Source organism: Oncorhynchus tshawytscha, linkage group LG19 (assembly GCF_018296145.1).
Source record: "Oncorhynchus tshawytscha isolate Ot180627B linkage group LG19, Otsh_v2.0, whole genome shotgun sequence".
NCBI classification, from domain to species: Eukaryota; Metazoa; Chordata; class Actinopteri; order Salmoniformes; family Salmonidae; genus Oncorhynchus; species Oncorhynchus tshawytscha.
Window position 1 is genome coordinate 27,980,672 of NC_056447.1, and position 20,733 is coordinate 28,001,404.

Below are 20,733 nucleotides of genomic sequence, written 5' to 3' on the forward strand. Positions count from 1 at the left end.
ATCTCCCCCACGGCACAACCCAAGAGGGGGCACCAACCCAGACAGGAAGATCACATCAGTGACTCAACACACTCAAGTGACGCACCCCGCCTAGGGACGGCATGGAAGAGCACCAGTAAGCCAGTGACTCAGCCCCTGTAATAGGGTTATTTGCAGAGAATCCCAGTGGAGAGAGGGGAACCGGCCAGGCAGAGACAGCAAGGGCGGTTCGTTGCTCCAGAGCCTTTCCGTTCACCTTCACACTCCTGGGCCAGACTACACTCAATCATATGACCCACTGAAGATATGAGTCTTCAGTTAAGACTTAAAGGTTGAGACCGAGTCTGCGTCTTTCACATAAATAGGCAGACCATTCCATAAAAATGGAGCTCTATAGGAGAAATCCCTGCCTCCAGCTGTTTGCTTAGACATTCTAGGGACAATTAGGATGCCTGCGTCTTGTGACCGTAGCGTACGTGTAGGTATGTACGGCAGGACCAAATTGGAAAGATAGGTAGGAGCAAGCCCATGTAATGCTTTGCAGGTTATCAGTAAATCCTTGAAATCAGCCCGTGCCTGAACAGGAAGCCAGTGTAGGGAGGCTAGCACTGGAGTGATATGATCCAATTTTGGGGTTCTAGTCAGGATTCTAGCAGCCGTATTTAGCACTAACTGAAGTTTATTTAGTGCTTTATCAAGGTAACCGGAAAGTAGAGCATTGCAGTAGTCTAACCTAGAAGTAACAAAAGCATGGATTAATTTTTCTGCATCATTTGGACAGAAAGTTTCCGATTTTTGCAATGTTACATGAATGGAAAAAAGCTGTCCTTGAAACAGTCTTGATATGTTTGTCAAAAGAGAGATCAGGGTCCAGAGTAACGCATAGGTCCTTCACAGTTTTATTTGAGACGACTGTACAACCGTCAAGATTAGTTGTCAGATTTAACAGAAGATCTCTTTGTTTCTTGGGACCTGTAACAAGCATCTCTGTTTTGTCCGAGTTTAAAAGTAGAAAGCCATCCACTTCCTTATGTCTGAAACACAGGCTTCTAGCGAGGGCAATTTTGGGGCTTCACCATGTTTCATTGAAATGTACAGCTGTGTGTCATCTGCATAGCAGTGAAAGTTAACATTATGTTTTCGCATGACATCCCCAAGAGGTAAAATATATAGTGAAAACCATAGTGGTCCTAAAACAGAACCTTGAGGAACACCGAAATGTACAGTTGATTTGTCAGAGGACAAACCATTCACAGAGACAAACTGATATCTTTCCGACAGATAAGATCTAAACCAGACCAGAACTTGTCCGTGTAGACCAATTTGGGTGTCCAATCTCTCCAAAAGAATCTGGTGATCGATGGTATCAAAAGCAGCACTAAGGTCTAGGAGCACAAGGACAGATGCAGAGCCTCGGTCTGACACCATTAAAAGGTAATTTACCACCTTCACAAGTGCAGTCTCAGTGCTATGATGTGGTCTAAAACCAGACTGAAGCATTTTGTATACATTGTTTGTCTTCAGGAAGGCGGTGAGTTGCTGTGCAACAGCTTTTTCTAAAAATGTTGAGAGGAATGGAAGATACGATTATAGGCAGATAGTTTTTTATATTTTCTGGGTCAAGGTTTGGCTTTGTCAAGAGAGGCTTTATTACTGCTACTTTTAGTGAGTTTGGTACACATCCGGTGGATAGAGAGCCGTTTTATTATGTTCAACATCGGAGGGCCAAGCACAGGAAGCAGCTCTTTCAGTAGTTTAGTTGGTATAGGGTCTAGTATGCAGCTTGAAGGTTTAGAGGCCATGATTATTTTCATCATTGTACCAAGAGAACTAGTACTAAAACACTTGAGTGTCTCTCTTGATCCTAGGTCCTGGCAGAGTTGTGCAGACTCAGGACAACTGAGCTTTGGAGGAATACGCAGATTTAAAGAGGAGTCCGTAATTTGCTTTCTAATGATCATGATCTTTTCCACAAAGAAGTTCATGAATTTATTACTGCTGAAGTGAAAGCCATCCTCTCTTGGGGAATGGTGCTTTTTAGTTAGCTTTGCGACAGTATCAAAAATAAATGTTGGATTGTTCTTATTTTCCTCAATTATGTTGGAAAAATAGGATGATCGAGCAGCAGTGAGGGCTCTTCGGTATTGTCTTTCCAAGCTAGTCGGACGACTTCCAGTTTGGTGTGCAACTGCATCTAGGTTTTGTGCAAGGTTAAATTGAATTCCTCAGTTAGGTGGTGAACTGATTATTGTTCTCTGACGTCCTTGGGTAGGCAGAGGGAGTCTGGAAGGGCATCAAGGAATCTTTGGGTTGTCTGAGAATTTATATTACAACTTTTGATGGTCCTTAGTTGGTCTAAGCAGATTATTTGTTGCGATTGCAAACATAATAAAATGGTGGTCCGATAGTCCAGGATTATGAGGAAAAACATTAAGATCCACAACATTTATTCCATGGGACAAAACTAGATCCAGAGTATGACCGTGACAGTGAGTAGGTCCAGAGACATGTTGGACAAAACTCATTGAATAGATGATGGCTCCGAAAGCCTTTTGGAGTGGGTCTGTGGACTTTTCCATGTGAATATTAAAATCACCAAATATTAGAATATTATCTGCTATGACTACAAGGTCCGATAGGAATTCAGGGAACTCAGTGAGTAACACTGTATATGGCCCAGGAGGCCTGTAAACAGTAGCTATAAAAAGTGATTGAGTAGGCTGCATAGATTTCATGACTAGAAGCTCAAAAGACGAAAACATATTTTTTTTGTAAATTGAAATTTGCTATCGGAAATGTTAGCAACACCTCCACCTTTGCGGGATGCACGGGGGATATGGTCACTAGTGTAACCAGGAGGTGAGGCCTCATTTAACACAGTAAATACATCAGGCTTAAGCCATGTTTCAGTCAGGCCAATCACATCAAGATTATGATCAGTGATTAGTTAATTGACTATAACTGCCTTTGAAGTGAGGGATCTAACATTAAGTAGCCCTATTTTGAGATGTGAGGTATCACGATCTCTTTCAATAATCCAGGAATGGAGGAGGTCTTTATCCTAGTGAGATTGCTAAGGCGAACACCGTCATGTTTAGTTTTGCCCAACCTAGGTCGAGGCACAGACACGGTCTCAATGGGGATAGCTGAACTGACTACATTGACTGTGCTAGTGTCAGATTCCACTAAGCTGGCAGGCTGGCTAACAGCCTGCTGGCTGGCCTGCACCCTATTTCATTGTGGAGCTAGAGGATTTAGATCCCTCTCTATGTTGGTAGATAAGATGAGAGCACCCCTCCAGCAGGCCAGGCTTGGTCCTGTTTGTGGGTGAGTCCCAGAAAGAGGGCCAATTATCTATAAATTCTGTCTTTTGGAATGGGCAGAAAACAGTTTTCAACCAGCGATTGAGTTATGAGGCTCTGCTGTAGAGCTCATCACTCCCCCTAACTGGGAGGGTGCCAGAGACAATTACTCGATGCTGACACATCTTTCTAGGGTATCTTAGATTACTTCACTCCCGTCTATAATACACATCTTCTATGAACTATTTTCTAAAATGGCACTACACACTTCCCCGGATAATAATTAATTGGTCACGGAACTTAATACCTTGTATTTAGAACCAATAGCATCTGCAAATGTATTACTGGAGAATACGGATTACTTATTTCCACCAATATCCCTGTTATTGATAACACACATCACCAAAATTATTCACACTTGTCTTCCTATTTCCACATAATCTGCCATGGTTCACCACCCCAACAGGGCACAAAACTACCCTCCCATTCACACACACACTTACACCCTGCGCTTTTACGGCTGCTGCAACTGGGCCCTTTGTCCTCTCGTTAAAGGTTTAGCAGGGAACCAATCCCACCCAGAATTTACCCCCTAGAACTTACCCTTTGCAGGTTCCAGCCTGCTCGCGTTTATCTTCCGGGACTCACCCTATTCTTATAGTAGTCACATGAACTATCCCAACCAGAATTTACTCCCTAGGACTTTACCCCACAGGTACTGCTAGTACTATAAAGTAAATGGTGAATTCCTAGTAGGTTGGTTCCTGCTCGAGTTTATCTTCCGGGACTTACTCTATACTTATAGTACTAGCAGGAACCAACCTACTAGGAATTAACCATTTACTTTATAGTACTAGCAGGAACCAACCTACTAGGGATTTACCCCCTAGGACTTACCCTACAGGTACCAGCCTGTACGAGTTTACCTTCCGGGACTTACCATTTACTGTAAAGCTACGACCAGTCGTTTTACAATGAGCCTATCGAATTAAACGCTCTCCAGGTCTGTATCCCATCATTTGTTCAGCCTACGATTCTCATCTCCCCAAGATGTCAAGATGAATGGAAACGGATATAGGAACTAGCCTACCTTGTTTGTTGCCAGCTCTGCTCCACTGATCTGGACTCTTTTATTTGACTACAAATCATGGTGAACCTGCTCGCAGCCACAACTGTTAGGTTCTAATTTCAGAGACAATAACTCAGACACTAGAGAAGTTTAACCAAGTTTAATTCTTCCCAAAGGGTCGACACAGCTGTATTCAGACAAAAAAAACATGTTCTCATCATCACAATTATACACTGCTCAAAAAAATAAAGGGAACACTTAAACAACACAATGTAACTTCAAGTCAATCACACTTCTGTGAAATCAAACTGTCCATTTAGGAAGCAACACTGATTGACAATACATTTCACATGCTGTTGTGCAAATGGAATAGAGAACAGGTGGAAATTATAGGCAATTAGCAAAACACCCACAATAAAGGAGTGGTTCTGCAGGTGGGGACCACAGACCACTTCTCAGTTCCTATGCTTCCTGGCTGATGTTTTGGCCACTTTTGAATGCTGGCGGTGCTTTCACTCTAGTGGGAGCATGAGATGGAGTCTACAACCCACACAAGTGGCTCAGGTAGTGCAGCTCATCCAGGATGGCACATCAATGTGAGCTGTGGCAAGGTTTGCTGTGTCTGTCAGCGTAGTGTCCAGAGCATGGAGGCGCTACCAGGAGACAGGCCAGTACATCAGGAGACGTGGAGGAGGCCGTAGGAGGGCAACAACCCAGCAGCAGGACCGCTACCTCCGCCTTTGTGCAAGGAGGAGCAGGAGGAGCACTGCCAGAGCCCTGCAAAATGACCTCCAGCAGGCCACAAATGTGTATGTGTCTGCTCAAACGGTCAGAAACAGACTCCATGAGGGTGGTATGAGGGCCCGACGTCCACAGGTGGGGGTTGTGCTTACAGCCCAACACCGTGCAGGATGTTTGGCATTTGCCAGAGAACACCAAGATTGGCAACTTCGCCACTGGCGCCCTGTGCTCTTCACAGATGAAAGCAGATTCACACTGAGAACATGTGACAGACGTGACACAGTCTGGAGACGCCGTGGAGAACGTTCTGCTGCCTGCAACATCCTCCAGCATGACCGGTTTGGCGGTGGGTCAGTCATGGTGTGGGGTGGTATTTCTTTGGGGAGCCACACAGCCCTCCATGTGCTCGCCAGAGGTAGCCTGACTGCCATTAGGTACCAAGATGAGATCCTCAGACCCCTTGTGAGACCATATGCTGGTGCGGTTGGCCCTGGGTTCCTCCTAATGCAAGACAATGCTAGACCTCATGTGGCTGGAGTGTGTCAGCAGTTCCTGCAAGAGGAAGGCATTGATGCTATGGACTGGCCCGCCCGTTCCCCAGACCTGAATCCAATTCAGCACATCTGGGACATCATGTCTCGCTCCATCCACCAATGCCACGTTGCACCACAGACTGTCCAGGAGTTGGCAGATGCTTTAGTCCAGGTCTGGGAGGAGATCCCTCAGGAGACCATCCACCACCTCATCAGGAGCATGCCCAGGTGTTGTAGGGAGGTCATACAGGCACGTGGACGCCATACACACTACTGAGCCTCATTTTGACTTGTTTTAAGGACATTACATCAAAGTTGGATCAGCCTGTAGTGTGGTTTTCCACTTTAATTTTGAGTGTGACTCCAAATCCAGACCAGATGGGTTGATAAATTTGATTTACATTGATACTTTTTGTTGTCAGCACATTCAACTATGTAAAAAAAAGTATTTAATAAGAATATTTCATTCATTCAGATCTAGGATGTGTTATTTTAGTGTTCCCTTTATTTTTTTGAGAAGTGTATATACCCCACTTTGGACACTCCTACATCTCTCCAATCCTTACATCTTATGGTTCGACAGGAAGAGGGTAACTGGATACTAAACCCTTATTACTCCATTCAGGGGATCTGACCTGACCTCCTGACCTCAACCCCTCCTTAGCCTAATCCACAGATGTCCATCCGCTCCCCTATAACAATCCTGTGATCTCCTCTTGTCCACCCAGCACAGTCCACAGCCACTCAGTCTTTCTACAGATCTCACTCCTTTATATACCATGCGTCTGATCTATCAATGTTCAAAGTTTAGCCCGAATCCAACAATATTAAAAAGTTCTACCCGATGACATCATCAAAAGTGAAAACATTTTAAAAACAGTACTATAAGATCACGGTTATTTTGGAAGCAGGAAAATTCCTTCATTTGGGCTAGAAACTCATTGCAGGTTTTGAAAATCACAGTTTTTTCAGATTTTAATCCTACTGTGTAATGTCACAGTGAAGCATTTTTAAAAAATCACATCAAATGTATTTATAAAGCTATTTGTACATCAGCAGATGTTGCAAACTGCTTATACAGAAATCCAGCATAAAACCTCAAACTGCAAGCAATGCAGATATAGGAGCACAGTGGCTAGGAAAAACTCCCTGGAAAGGCAGGAACCTGGGAAGAAGCCTACAGAGGAACAAGGCTCTGAGGGGTGGCCAGTCCTCTTCTGGTTGTGCCGGGTGGAGGTTATAAGAGTACATGGCCATTTAGGCTAAATTGTTCTTCAAGATGTTCAAATGTTCATAGATGACTAGCAGGGTCAAATAATAATCACAGTGGTTATTGAGGGTGAAACAGGTCAGCACAGGGTCAGTTGGCTTTTCATAGCCGAGCATTCAGAGGTTGAGCTGGCAAGTGCGGTAGAGGGAGAGAGAGAGAGATATGGAGAGTCGAAAACAACAGGTTTGGGACAAGGCAGCACATCCAATAAACAGGTCAGGGTTCCAGCCGCAGGCAGAACATTTGAAAGCACATACTTAAATTCACGCAAGACACCTGATAAGAGAGGAGAATTACACCAGATATAACTAACTGACCCTAGCCCCTCGGCACATACTATTACATCATAGTTACTGGAGGCTGAGACAAGGGGGGATCGGGGACACTGTGGCCCCGTCCGACAATAACCCCGGACAGGGCCAACCAGGCAGGATATTACCCCACCAACTTTGCCAAAGCACAGCCCCCACACCAATAGAGGGATATCAACAGACCACCAACTTACTACCTTTAGACAAGGCTGAGTATAGCCCACGAAGATCTCCTCCACCACACAATCCCAAGGGGGTACAAAACTGGACAAGAAGATCACATCAGTGACTCAACCCACTCAAGTGACGCACCCCTCCTAGGGACGGCATGGAAGAGCACTAGTAAGCCAGGGACTCAGCCCCTGTAATAGGGTCAGAGGCAGTGTCTACTGTCTACATATGTGACAACATCACTTTTCTGTGATCTGTGGTTGGTACATCGTGGTTCGAGGCTCCAGGTTTTTGCAACTTTTCTCCTGATCTTTTTAACCACAGATCACAGAAAAGCGCTGTTTTCACATATGTAGACAGTAGACACTGGTTTGGTGCTCGAGAGAATGAATATTAGGTTGAAAATTGGTGCAATAGCACTTTAAGAGCAACAGACTGGCTTTCTAATGTGATTTTATCATTGAGTGTTCTTCAGTTAAACCCTGTCTGTAGCCTACATCAGTTGAAGACACAGGCAAACAATAATAATAATTGTTCATGGGACAAGAAGAACATCTCCTCTCTGCACAAACTCCTGGTCATTACGAGTTATGAGTGCCCTTTATATGAAAGTTTGTTCAACATTTGAAGAGCTGTCTGACCTGTACTGAAATTTTAGTGATGGCATTGGTAAGAAAATAGTTACACTATTGCCCCCTGTTGATTTTATATTGTAATTACATACACTAATGCACTTTCTAAGCACCCAATAACTAACTGTTCACTGAAAAATGTTGTCTGAAATAGTACATACCAAGCTGAATATTACTAGTTTATTTTTTTCATTTTTAAAAATCCCAGCCCCCGTCCCCGCAGGAGGCCTTTTGCCTTTTGGTAGGCCGTCATTGTAAATAAGAATTTGTTCTTAACTGACTTGCCTAGTTAAAGTGACGGATGTGGTAAGAAAATAGTTACACTATTGTCACGCCCTGACCTGAGTATTCTTTGTTTTCTTTATATATTTTGGTTAGGTCAGGGTGTGACGAGGGTGGTATGTGTTTTTGTCTCATCTAGGTTTTTGTACTGTCTAGGGGTTTTGTAGATTTATGGGGTTGTTTACTATCTAGGTGTTTATGTAGGTCTATGGTTGCCTAGATTGGTTCTCAATTAGAGGCAGGTGTTTATCGTTGTCTCTGATTGGGAACCATATTTAGGCAGCCATCCTCTTTTGGTAATTCGTGGGTTATTGTCTATGTTATACGTTATTGTCTATGTTATACGTTATTGTCTATGTTATACGTTAGCACATTGTCTCATTAGCAGTCACGTTTGAGTGTTCTTCGTTTTTTTTTTCGTCATTCCATAAAGAATGGATTTACACCACGCTGCGCTTTGGTTCACGATCTTCGTATGGAATAGACAACTATTGCCCCCTGATGATTTTATATTGTTCAATAAAAAAGTTCAATAAAAATACAAAAATAAATGTTTATTGGTTTATGGATGGAATAACCACCCATCTGTTTTATAATTCAATGTTGAATGACCTCCAAATTCTCTTAGGCAGGTTTTTGAGATATCAATAGACAGCAAACCAAAATACAAAAAAACTGTTGAGCAATTAATATTGAGGGGAATGGGAATCCGATATATGGTTTATAATTTACAAGCTCTAGATAAGTCAGTGAGCACTAGAGACGTGGCTAACTGCATCACATCATACATATTCTTTACTCAAGCACCGAATTATTAAACTAGGGGTAGGGTTAGGGTTAGGGTTGGGTTTGAGGCTAGGGTTAGGGTTGAAACCGGATGTGGACATTAAGCTACAGTAAAGGTGTGGCGTCAGTGTGTGTGTGTTGGGTTGTCAGAACTCTGTATGAATGTGTGTGTAGAGTCCAGTGTAGCAGTCTCATGGCTTGAGGGTAGAAGCTGCCTGTGTGCCGTTTCTGTGACTTCTGTTGCACTGACAGCTTCCACTCTTGTTTGCGGCATAATTGAGTGGGGAAAGTTATTAATGCCATCAAAACCATAGAAAATCTTGGTGGCAGAACTGTGCAAAGGCCTGAAAAGTAGCTGCATAAATATAGGGACAAAATTGGCAACACTGATTGTTTTCCTGTCTCCTGCTGGTCATTATCCTTTCTCTTACCGGGACAGTTATACCTACATTTAACCCAGTACCTCTTTCGCCCAATGAATATTCGCCTTTGTGTAATGATTGAACTCCCACCGCTTGTGGGACATTAATTTTGAAGGCACGTATAAATATCAACTGCACGAGGACAGACAGTGACTGACAGGCTGACACACACATCACAGTTATAAGTATTTAGCTAGCTAGAAATTGTGCAAAAATGTGTTTTTCAAAGAAAAGAAAAGTAGACAATGAATGTAGGGTGTCCAGCAAGAGTGGACATCGAAATATGTCTTTATTGAGGTATCAAGGAAAGCTGTGTGCTTTGGGTTCAAAGAGAGAATTGTTGTCTTGACAGACAACAACTTGTCCCGACACTTCCAGACGAAGCATGCAGAGAAATATTGAAATGTGTCTTCTGAGCAGAGGACAAGTGCATCAAAATAGTTTCTTTCTCAGTTCTCAGACTTTTCACAAAACTGCATACAGCAAACAACGGAATTGGGAGAGCTAGCTATGTACTGTCCCACAAACTTGCTAAACATAACAAGCTGTTGTTGTCAGCTAAACATAACAGGCTATAACAGCTGAAAGACAAGGTAAAGGATTTCACCTGTTTCTCCTTGGCCCTGGACGAGAGCAGTGATGCATGTGGCACTGTGCAGTTGTTGATATTCTTACGAGGCATAACCCCAGACTTTTAAATTACAGAGGAGCTTGCTTCAATGCAGTCAATGAAGAGCACAGCCACAGAGAAATATTTATTGGAGGAGGTTAATAAGTGTGAGACAAAGCTGGGACTGAGTTTTGAAAAGTTATCCAGTGTGACCACTGATGGGTACCCAAACTTGACAGGAACATTTTTTGGCCTTTTGAAAAGGATACAAGATCAAGTAGCTGAGCTGAACCCAGATCAGAAAAATATTTCCTGCATTTCATTATTCATCAGGAGGTGCTCTGTAAATGTGTTCTGAAAATGAGCCATGTTGTGGATACTGTCACTAAAGTGGTAAACTTCATAAGAGCAAAAACTTTAAACCACAGGCAGTTTGTCTCACTGTTGGAAGAGACAGAGTTGGGTCACGCACACAAATGTGAGATGGCTGAATTTGGGGAAGTGGCTTAAAAGGGTGTGGGACCTGAAATCAGAGATTGCTGAGTTTTTTTCAAATGAAAGGAAAATATGTGGATTTCCCTGAAATGCAACATAATATGAATGGTTGGCTGATTTTGCCTTCACTGTGGACATCATGGCTCTCATGAATGAACTGAATTCCAATCTACAAAGGAAGGGCCTTTTCGCACATCAGGTGAACAGCCTTGTCAAAGCCTTCAAGGGAAAATGACTCCTCCTGACCCGTCAAGTAGAAGCCAACAATGTCACCCACCTTCTGACACTACTAGTCTGTTCCCTGTCAGATGACCAGCGGGAGAAGTATACATCGCTGCTGCGTGCTTTGAACAGTGAGTTTTCTCGTCGTTTTGAGGATTTCAACGTGTTGGAAGATGACATGCTGTTGGTTTCCTCTCCTTTCACCTTCAATGTGGATAACGCTCCCACTGAGCTTATCGATCGTCAGTCTGATGCAGTGATTGGAGAACTATTCAAAACAATGTCACTGACGGGGGTCTATGCATCTCTTGATGAACAAAACTTTCCAAAGATTAGGAGTCATGCTCAGAAGATGTTTGTACTGTTTGGGTCAACCTATGTATGTGAACAGACATTTTCAGTGATGAAATATAACAAGTCAAGGCACAGGTCATCTCTTACTGACTCTCACATCTCAGCAATCCTGTGCATAGCAATGTCAGAAACTATACCTGACTTCACAACTCCAGTCAATGCCCGTCAGAGACTTCACTCCTCACACTGATTGAGTAGTTTAAATGTAATGTTGAGCTCTCTCTCTTTCTTGTGTTTTTGTGCATACCCATTAACAAGAGTTCTATCCATGGTACTGAATGCACTGTGTACTTTCCCTCCATGTAGTTCATTGCATATTTAATAATGAAAATACCTGCCAAAAGGAGAATATGGATGTGATTTATTTCTGTATTTCTGTTAAAAAGTAAAATAAGTAGCATATCTGGATGTGATTTACAGTAGGTATATCTGTCAACACAGTCATACACATGATGTGTAATCCTGTAATATGATTCTGGCCCGCAAAAATATATTCTAATGTGGCCCTCCATGGAAAATAATTGCCCAGGCCTGATCTACATTGATTGAAGTGGATTTAACAAGTGACATCAATAAGGGATCAAAGCTTTCACCTGGATTCACCTGGTCAGTTTATGCCATGGAAATAGCAGTTCTTCATGTTTTGTGTACTCAGTGTATATTCCTGGAATTCTTATACTATAAATGATTCTCAAAAGATTTAGGCTTATTTCATAGAGATAAATATCCACATCTAGATGAATATTCCCCATTTTAGCATGGACATTGCTGTTGAGGGCTTCCACCATTTAAAAGTAGTCAACTGGGTGGGGATTTCTATGGGTTAGGACTTGAGAGTGATTATTGTCAAATTGGGTTGCCTATGTGTTGTAAATGGCTTTAAGCTATCAATGCCATGTAGTTGGCACAGCAGAGGATGGCGCTGCCCATGCTGTCACAGAATGGCATCTCTATGGTTGGGATGCCCTCTACTGTATGTTTATTTACTCACCTTTTATAATTAAAGAAATTCTGCATGTAAATATTAAATACCAAAGTACACACAGTACTCCAACACACACCAATTCAGTCAAGATCCTCAGTTAGATCCTGATGGTAAAGGCCGGTTTCACTACCTGTCTGCATGCCTGCCTTTCTAATTGACTTATCAATACCCCAGGAGTAGTGTACATTAATTGTAGGGTTAGGGTCAATTATGTATTATGTAGCTCATTGGTTAGGGTCAGTGTACATTAATTCCAGACAGAGATGTCTCCATCTGCTGGACGCTGGCTTCATTACAACTCCAATAAGGCTGGTGAACAGTCTATTCTGTTGGCATGGTTCGCCTCTTATTTCCACTTACATTCAATTAATTCCCACACTTGGAGTATAAGATAGGACACATAAATAGGATTTAGGCCTGCATTCAATCAGATTGAGTGGTAACCCTTGTTAGTCGACAAACGCATAGTTATTAATTGCTTTTGTTTAGGGGTGTCGGAGGTGTAATTGCGTTAGAGCTGTCAAATCCACAATCCGCCCCAAGCGATATCTTTTGCGGATATTGCCATTTGATGCACCGAGTCGCCTTGGGAGAAATCCCATTCAGCTGTTACAAATTCGAACACTGGCATGTGTGCTGTAATCTACAGCACGAGTACGAAACAAAAAAAGTATGAAATTTATTCACTACTCTAAGTCGCTCAACATAAGAGTGTCTGCTAAATGACTAGAATGTAAATGTAAAATAATTAGGCTGATATAAATCCCTATTATTTACATGCATTATTTTTTATTTGAGTGTAATATTTTTTTTTAAAGGCTACACTTTCTCGATCTGAACTTCTAGTGCGGCTGGGAAATAATGATGGGTGTGGTTTCACGACCATGAACGCAAGAGCAGCCGGTCACAGATTTGACAGCTCTAACACACCTTCTAAACAAAAGCAATGAAAAGCTTGTTGGCTAACGCAATTTACTGCTGATCTTAACCCAGGCCTGTATCAGGTAGGCCTAGGCAAACTGTGTAGTGTATAAAAAGAGACACACAATACAGAGGCAGACAGAAATGAACAGCCCATTACAAGCGGTACATTTTATTATGGGATAACAGTACATAAAGCACATCTAAAATCGATGTGTCCAATGCACTTTTAATAAAGGTAATATTAAAGGTACAGTTTCTAAGTACAATATAACAACATTCATATTAGAATGGAAAGTATTTAAAAGACAACATTTCTTATTTTTCTTTACAGCTGTATTTACAAAATGAATCAAAATACTTATTTCCATATTTAAGAATCAGACAAGAAGGAGCAAGACTACTTTTGTGAATAGACTACCTGCTAAAGAGAGTTCAGAAGAGCTGGATAAAAAGGTACATGATCATCTGTTCCCATCATAAGATCAGTAGCAAACATGTGACTTAAAAATTTGTGACAACCACACACTGGTTTCGTCTTTTTTTCCCCACAGTTCATACTTCTTTCGCATGAAGCAATATCCCACCCACACACCACCCTCATATTAAGTTACCCCAACCCCTTGAGCTCACATTAAACACAGAACATTAAAGAAATTCAGATGTGTTGTATGCATATTTTGCATACACATATGAATAGTTGAAATACAATGCATTAGTCAATTTTCTGTTCTCAATAAAGAAATCAAAATGTTATGATCATAAAACAAAGTGAAAAACATATATGTGGATTGTCCATTCTTTTGTAAAATCCAGAACCTGGTTCAGCAGGTCATCTTTTATGCAATATTGTCAGCCAGAATGTAAATCATCGATTTGACCATTTTGCATTACACCCTTCCCAGTTACGCTACTCAGATAAGAGGGAGAAACTTATTTCTATTAACTCTAATATCTATCATGGTGCCTTAAATAAACTAGGAAATGATCTAGTACTTATAATGACAGAATATGAAAAACGTTGAAACACATGAGTGACAGAGTTCACCTACTTGTGCAAATACATTGTCAGTTGAGTACATGTTTGGAAAACAAAACAAATTGTACCATTTATGCATCATGTAACACTGAGAGGCACTCAGTGTAGTACATTGTGTATTATTGCAAGCATATACTGGCTGATATTTGCTACAGAGTGAAAAGAAAAAGGTTCAATAAACTTGTAGCCTCTAATGGAGATATTTTTCATGTACATTTTTAATAACAGCACAACTGTGGTGCCAAAGTTCTAAGCTGGTCTCAAGAAACTAATGTTTCAGGGCAGTCTAACTTTGAAATCAAGAAGCTATAAAATGACCATGTTAAATGGACAATTGCACAGTACTTTTAAGTAAAGTACTACACAGCTAAAAGGTAAATACTCAGCATTTGCCAGTATGACCAGCTACAGCTTCAGCAAGTGGTTTTTACAATCAGAACAAATAAAAACACAATACTGCTGTTTCAGCCTGCAGATGATTTTTTTTTCAGAAATCAGAAAAGCAACCTTAAATAACCTGTTAATTAGCAGATACTGGATTCACTAATCATTTTAAAGTGAGAAGGAATTAAGAGCCTTATCCCAGGACTAGCACACTGATACAGGGTACTGGCTGGGTATTGAAGTAAATTTACCACTATCATAATCATTATCATGATTATTTATTGAGTCCTAATATCAAATAATGCACCAATACTCAATGAAATGAATGAACTAATAGGGTTGCCTAGTCTAGGAATCAGGACATTGTCCACAAGCACCACACATCAGAATAACACAAAATAAATGTTGGCACACCCTACCGCTATCAAACGAATTCTAAAGGAGAGAAGCATACTAAAAACAGAGATATTGTACAGCATGGTGTATTTGATAAACTGATACATATTTGCACTGAGTAGGCCTTAGTAGCAGTATTTTCTTCTTACCTATACAGAATGAAGTTACAAAGTTACCTTTATACATGTGATCAATAATTAACATTAAATATTGTGGATTAAAAGCAGATGATGAGGGAGAGAGAAAGAGAGAGAAATGAATATATACAGGCCAGGCCATATGTGGTTGTTACCCTCCACCTGGGAACGGAACCAGTCAAATATACAGACGAAACAAAAACAACCAGAACAAAATAACACAAATTAAAACCAAAAGTGATAAATTAGAGGTGTATTTACATGCAGATGTCCAAAGCCTAAGCACAAAATAACAAATAATACACCACATATATTATTGCTTGACATTCGTTTATGGCTAGAAGTTTTTTTTTTTTTTTTTCAAAAACATTTTTTTTTTTTTTTTTGGACTATATTCTAAAATGTATTGTTATCTTAAAACTGTATCAGATGTGCTTTGGAAGATGACAGTATTGTTAAAATGCTATGAAATTGACTGATAGATCTGGGTAACACTTTAAAACTCCAAAAGACGGCACAGTTGTAAACATGACATTACACCTATCATTACAATCTATATTCTATGGCAAATAAATAGGAGTCCCATGCCTCAGGCAGTCAAAGCATCAACATAACACGTATGACAAGCAGAATGGTGAGTTGTTTGCTGTCTCTTTTCATAACAATTATTCTGCACTGAACACATACGACTGAGTGGTTAGTCATTTGCCCCAGTGCGCTTTGAAGGACTATAAATTGTATAGAGGCATTATGTCATGCTTATAACACTTGAGCGCTACACGGGATGGATCAATCTCAGTGTTACCGAAACCTTTCAAATCCAGGGAACACTAAGCCTTAAGGCTCCTCATCCACATAACCCTGTTCCTCTTAGTTTATTAAAAAGCCTTGTCTGGGGTTTGTCTTATGCACACAGTGAGTAAACAAACACACTTACACACACGCACACTATTGCTTGTTTACACGAGTGCCACAGAGAGCAGAGACAGAAGGAGCATAAGGTGTTATTTACATTGATAGACTAGCAGACTCAGTGATCCTTTGCTAAACATGTCTCAAATGACAGCATGCATGATGACTTATCCTCCCACACCATGTGGGTGCAGAGATGTTTGTTGAAAGAGTCACAGACACAAAGGATCCAATGCCTCTGATTTATCCCCTTTGTCTAATCAATACTGCTAACAAACTGTACACGGAACATAGACAAGAAGGACATAACAACACAGTGAACAGAAAGTGGTAAGAAATGACTGCTTTTTGTTCTGGGTTGATGCTGCAATTGCTTGACAAAGAGACCTTTAATTTAGGACCAGTTTGATCGATATAGAGACAGAGAATGACATCTGTGTTTCGGGAAATGGGATTCCACTCTAGTGGCTTCCCGGCAGAAACCCGTAATAGTTGCACAAAGCTACCACATAGTTCTTGGCTGAGAATATGCTGCTTCCCCTGTCTGTCTGTCTGTTTTTTTGTGTCTGTCTGTTAACTCCCTGAGCATCCATATCTCTCCCACTGGGCCACAGGCCAGGCCCACTGTCACCTGGATTGTCAATCACTGGTTGAGACAGACTGGGTTTCACTGGTTAGTAGTCTGAGGCTACTGGTTTTCACCTAGACCAATACAGAGATTATTACTTAGGTACAGCATTAATACAGCCTAAAGAAGAAATATTTAATATTGCGTAAGTATATTTGGTTTATCTAACAAAGAGGGTAATCATAAGTTGGTGACATTGACCCTGGTGACACCATTTTAGTCCAAATGTAGTATGTTATTATTGGAATTGTATGCAATATAAATAAACTGCATATCAAATAAAACATATTCTGTATGGCCAATGGGAAAACTGACTGTAAAAAATGGGAAAATAAAGTTTGTGTTTATTATGAGCTTGACTTCTAGGGCGTAGTTAGAATTTCTGGTGCTTAGCCAACAGCTCCTTAAGTACTGTCCATCAGCAATGGGAAATATGACTCAGCAATGAATTCTACATGTTCTTCTTAACCACTTATTATCGAACATCCCTGAACAACACATGAACTCTACCTAATGAGGACCAACAACACAACAGGAACAATTTCAAACAGAAAGCGTGAAATAACTCTTCCCTGAGGGGTGACAGCACAAGACTTTCTGTCTTGTACAAATTGCACAGCAGAGGAATCATGGTGTGCAAACAGAAAAACAAAACCAAACCACTATGGTAAGGGTTGTGTCAAAACTGTAACCATGCTGTGTTGGGTAATCTAAAGGGATATCAGGATTATAATGGGAATTCTATACAAGCCACCACTGAGTTTTTTTGGAATGTCAGATCAATCCATTCTATATTATGGACAGGTAGACGGCAACGCAGGAGCAGAAACTACTGTATGGCACATCCAGGGTTTCTTTTCTACCGCTTCTCTACCACACTGACAAGAAAGACACACTAAAAAAAAACAGAACCACGACAACGAAGCATTGACGATAGCACTTGTTCTACCATTGTCATGTTTCTTTCCTAGTCATACACTACAAACAACAGCTTCTCTAATTATTGCGGGAATATAGTAAGTGCTACCTGACTTCTCTTTCTCTCCCCCTCTCTTTCATGAGTTTAATTCACTATACATGTTACAAAAATAGAAGCTTTACTACCAGACAAGGCTTTGAATATTACAATTCCTTCTTCCCCCTTTCCTTTTCTGTCCCATAACAAATGTCATAGCTGGGCTGAGGCCTTAGGGAAGAGACAGTCACAATCACTCCTCCACAAACATGCTTACGTGTGAGGCTAACAAGATGGATCAACAGCTGGTCAGAGAGGTCTGTGTGTGGACCCCTCTCTCATAGGCATTATATTTCTGAAGACCTCCATCACCTGGCCTGCTGTGTCGCTACTCTCCACTAGATGGAGACGTTGGACTGAGCACAAACGAGCAAACAGCTTGAGTACCAGGTTCATGTGTGCTTTTGTTTGAGCTTGTATGCATGTGTGTCGGGGGTGTTATGCTAATAGGTGATGGGGTGAATATGACCTGCCTGCCTCTCCAGACCATACCATGCTAGCCATCTCACAGGCAAACCCAAACTAACCAAACTAACCCAACCTAAACAAACCAACCCCCACCCAGACCAGCAGTGTCTGCAGCTCTAAGGACAAGCCTCTGTGACCATGGTTCAACTGGTATTTCTTGTGCACATGCAACACATCACTAGGTAATATACACGTCTTAAATTAAAGAAAGGTGCAAATAAAAGTGCCTTATCAATTCAACAATTAAGAAGTCAGACTACTAATTTCATACATGTTATTTAAAATAGAATCTATAAACATGACTTTTTTTTGTATAGTAAGTACTTATGACCGTATACCCTGTAGTATATTATAAAACAGGTGGGATGGACCCTTATCGTTGTGGCGGTGCCCAATGTTTCTCCAGGGCATCTGTCCACACAAGGTTCAATAGCAGATGGCCTTGCATGATTTCACTAAGCAACCATGATGGATGGAGTCTTTGACAGCTAAAATCATTGCGTTTTGACTAGAATTACCAGAATTCTACTTTTCTTTTTAGACGATTGTCCATAGAGAGGTGCCGTTTACAATGCCACGCAGACGGAGCCTCTCTCAAAGCCACTGCGAGTTTTCATTCTAAGCACTGCATTCCAAACATACAACTGAACACAGGAGAACAGGGGCTGAACTTGACCAGGACATGCACATTAGCAGCAATACATTTCCATTAGGAGATTCTAACGTGATCTTTACCTAAAATTAATGGAGGGTACACATGCCCAGACAGCTATCTTCATTAAGGGTATATGATACAGTATAGATTTAATAACAAATAAATATTGACATGGATCTGTTTTCCAATGCAATAAGACATTGGACATTGGAGCTCCAGAGGGGAGGTGGAGAGCCAGATCATTGGTGCTGAGGGGATTTTCAGGTTAGGCATGTGCATAGCCAAATTCAATATCATTTTCTCTATACAGTCAATTCTATTTTGTAGAAACAAGTCAAAACAATGAGTGCTAATCAGTGTGAGACATCCTGGGAACATGCTGGAATGATGTGCATGAGAGAGTCAAGTTCATCCAGAGAGAAAGCATTGTCTCCAACTTCTCTTCATGTCCCTGGGGCTTAGAGTCCCACCTGGGTTCCAAACAGAGACAACTAATCCCAATGAAATAAATGGAGAGAATCAAACACCCACAACCCTCCCCTCAAGAAAAAAAAGAAAGAAAAGTGTGCAGCGTGCCGGCCGTCCTGGTATGTGCAGGGCACCGTTAAAGTGTCTCAGATTCATGCTCCCCATGACATTCCCCACGGTGGCCACGCTGGCACCTGGCCAGGCTGCTGGCTACCCGTCAACGGGCATGGACTGCTCAAAGTCCGATCCAAAGAGCTCCTTATATAAGGGGGGGAAGTGGGCACGCACAATGTCTGGGTATATTGCTTTGAAAGCCGTCAGCTTCTCTGTATGCCTGCTGCACAGCGCTCGCAGTGTTGACACCTTGCATATCAACTGCGTTGGGGAAAGAAAAGAGACAGGCTGTTATTTAGATACACAATAAGGCAAGGACATGGAGATCTCATGAAAATCTCTTCATTCACTGTCACAAACTGACCGGTAAATACTGATACAGGCACACAGCAGGTGGAAATCGTGACACCTCACCTTGTGGTGCTTGTACACCTTTCTTACATACAGTATCTGCGTATCTCTGCTCCAAAAATCTGATGCCAACTCTGAAATGTACTACTTGATTTAAAATAATGTTTGTTCAATAGTGGATAACTGCTTCATTAGAGTCACCTTCTATATACGGTCCTTCTGTGAGATGACAGAAAGATGCAGTGGATGAGAGTGGGTGTGTAGACAGACAGTGGGTGTACCTTGGTGAGTATGCCGTCCTCTCTGTGGTTCTTCTGCAGGACATGCTGCAGTGCCAGCTGGATCTTCTGCTGGAGTTTCTCCACCTTCACCTTCTCCTGGAGCCAGGACCGGTCTACGCAGAAAAGAAACACACCCATTATCATCACTACAAGGTTTTCTGAATCTACTGTGGGATAAAGGTGTAATACTCAGTAAGACAGCAATCAGTAATACTGATGACTGACCTCTGTGTCTAATTGAGGAACATGCTGGATGGATGGTTTTCAATGGAAGTTTGTTTAGAGTAGTTTCAAGGTAAGAAGGTAAATAAGAGACCCTTCAGTGTGTATATGCATGTCTGCCCCCCCCCGCCCCGCCCCGCTTGTGTTTGTACTGCCAGTGACACCTACCTGCAGACATCAACACGAACGCGGAGAACAGGGCAATCTCATCCTCAGACAGGTGCATAGAACACAAGTTCTTCCCAAACTCGAAGACGGAGCTGATCAAGTCGTCACAGCCTGCCACAGCAAAGGATACAGACACAGAGAGATGGTTGGGGATGAGGATGAGGCAGTCTCTTGATCTTTATTGGGAGAAAGGCACACAGGCAGAGAGAGGAGGTGCAGTGCACTGACAGCACAGGGGAGCGTCTGAGGCGGAACTGGCAATGCTTTTACTGACTTTTCCCTCCCAGACTAGTCACATTCTGGCAGTTTCGTGGCATTACGCAACCCAGAATGAGGTCACTAATGAGTCTTTTAGTTAGATCAATTATTGAGGATTGTGGGAGACAGGCTGATGCCAGTGCAGCTCTGGA

General features: G+C 41.7%; 1 protein-coding gene across 2 annotated transcripts in view; it reads right to left on the minus strand.

Annotated features, from left to right (window-relative positions):
* Positions 1–13,220: 13,220 nt before the first annotated feature.
* The window catches only part of roraa (RAR-related orphan receptor A, paralog a), a 280,992-nt gene continuing 273,479 nt past the window's right edge, over positions 13,221–20,733 (minus strand). For both annotated transcript variants that reach the window (XM_042301535.1, XM_042301536.1), the window contains 3 exons: positions 20,324–20,434; positions 19,934–20,046; positions 13,221–19,562 (listed from right to left, as the gene is read on the minus strand). In XM_042301535.1, the coding sequence (XP_042157469.1) occupies positions 19,398–19,562; positions 19,934–20,046; positions 20,324–20,434 (389 nt within the window). In that variant the 3' untranslated portion in view covers positions 13,221–19,397. The remainder of the gene's footprint in view (positions 19,563–19,933; positions 20,047–20,323; positions 20,435–20,733) is intronic.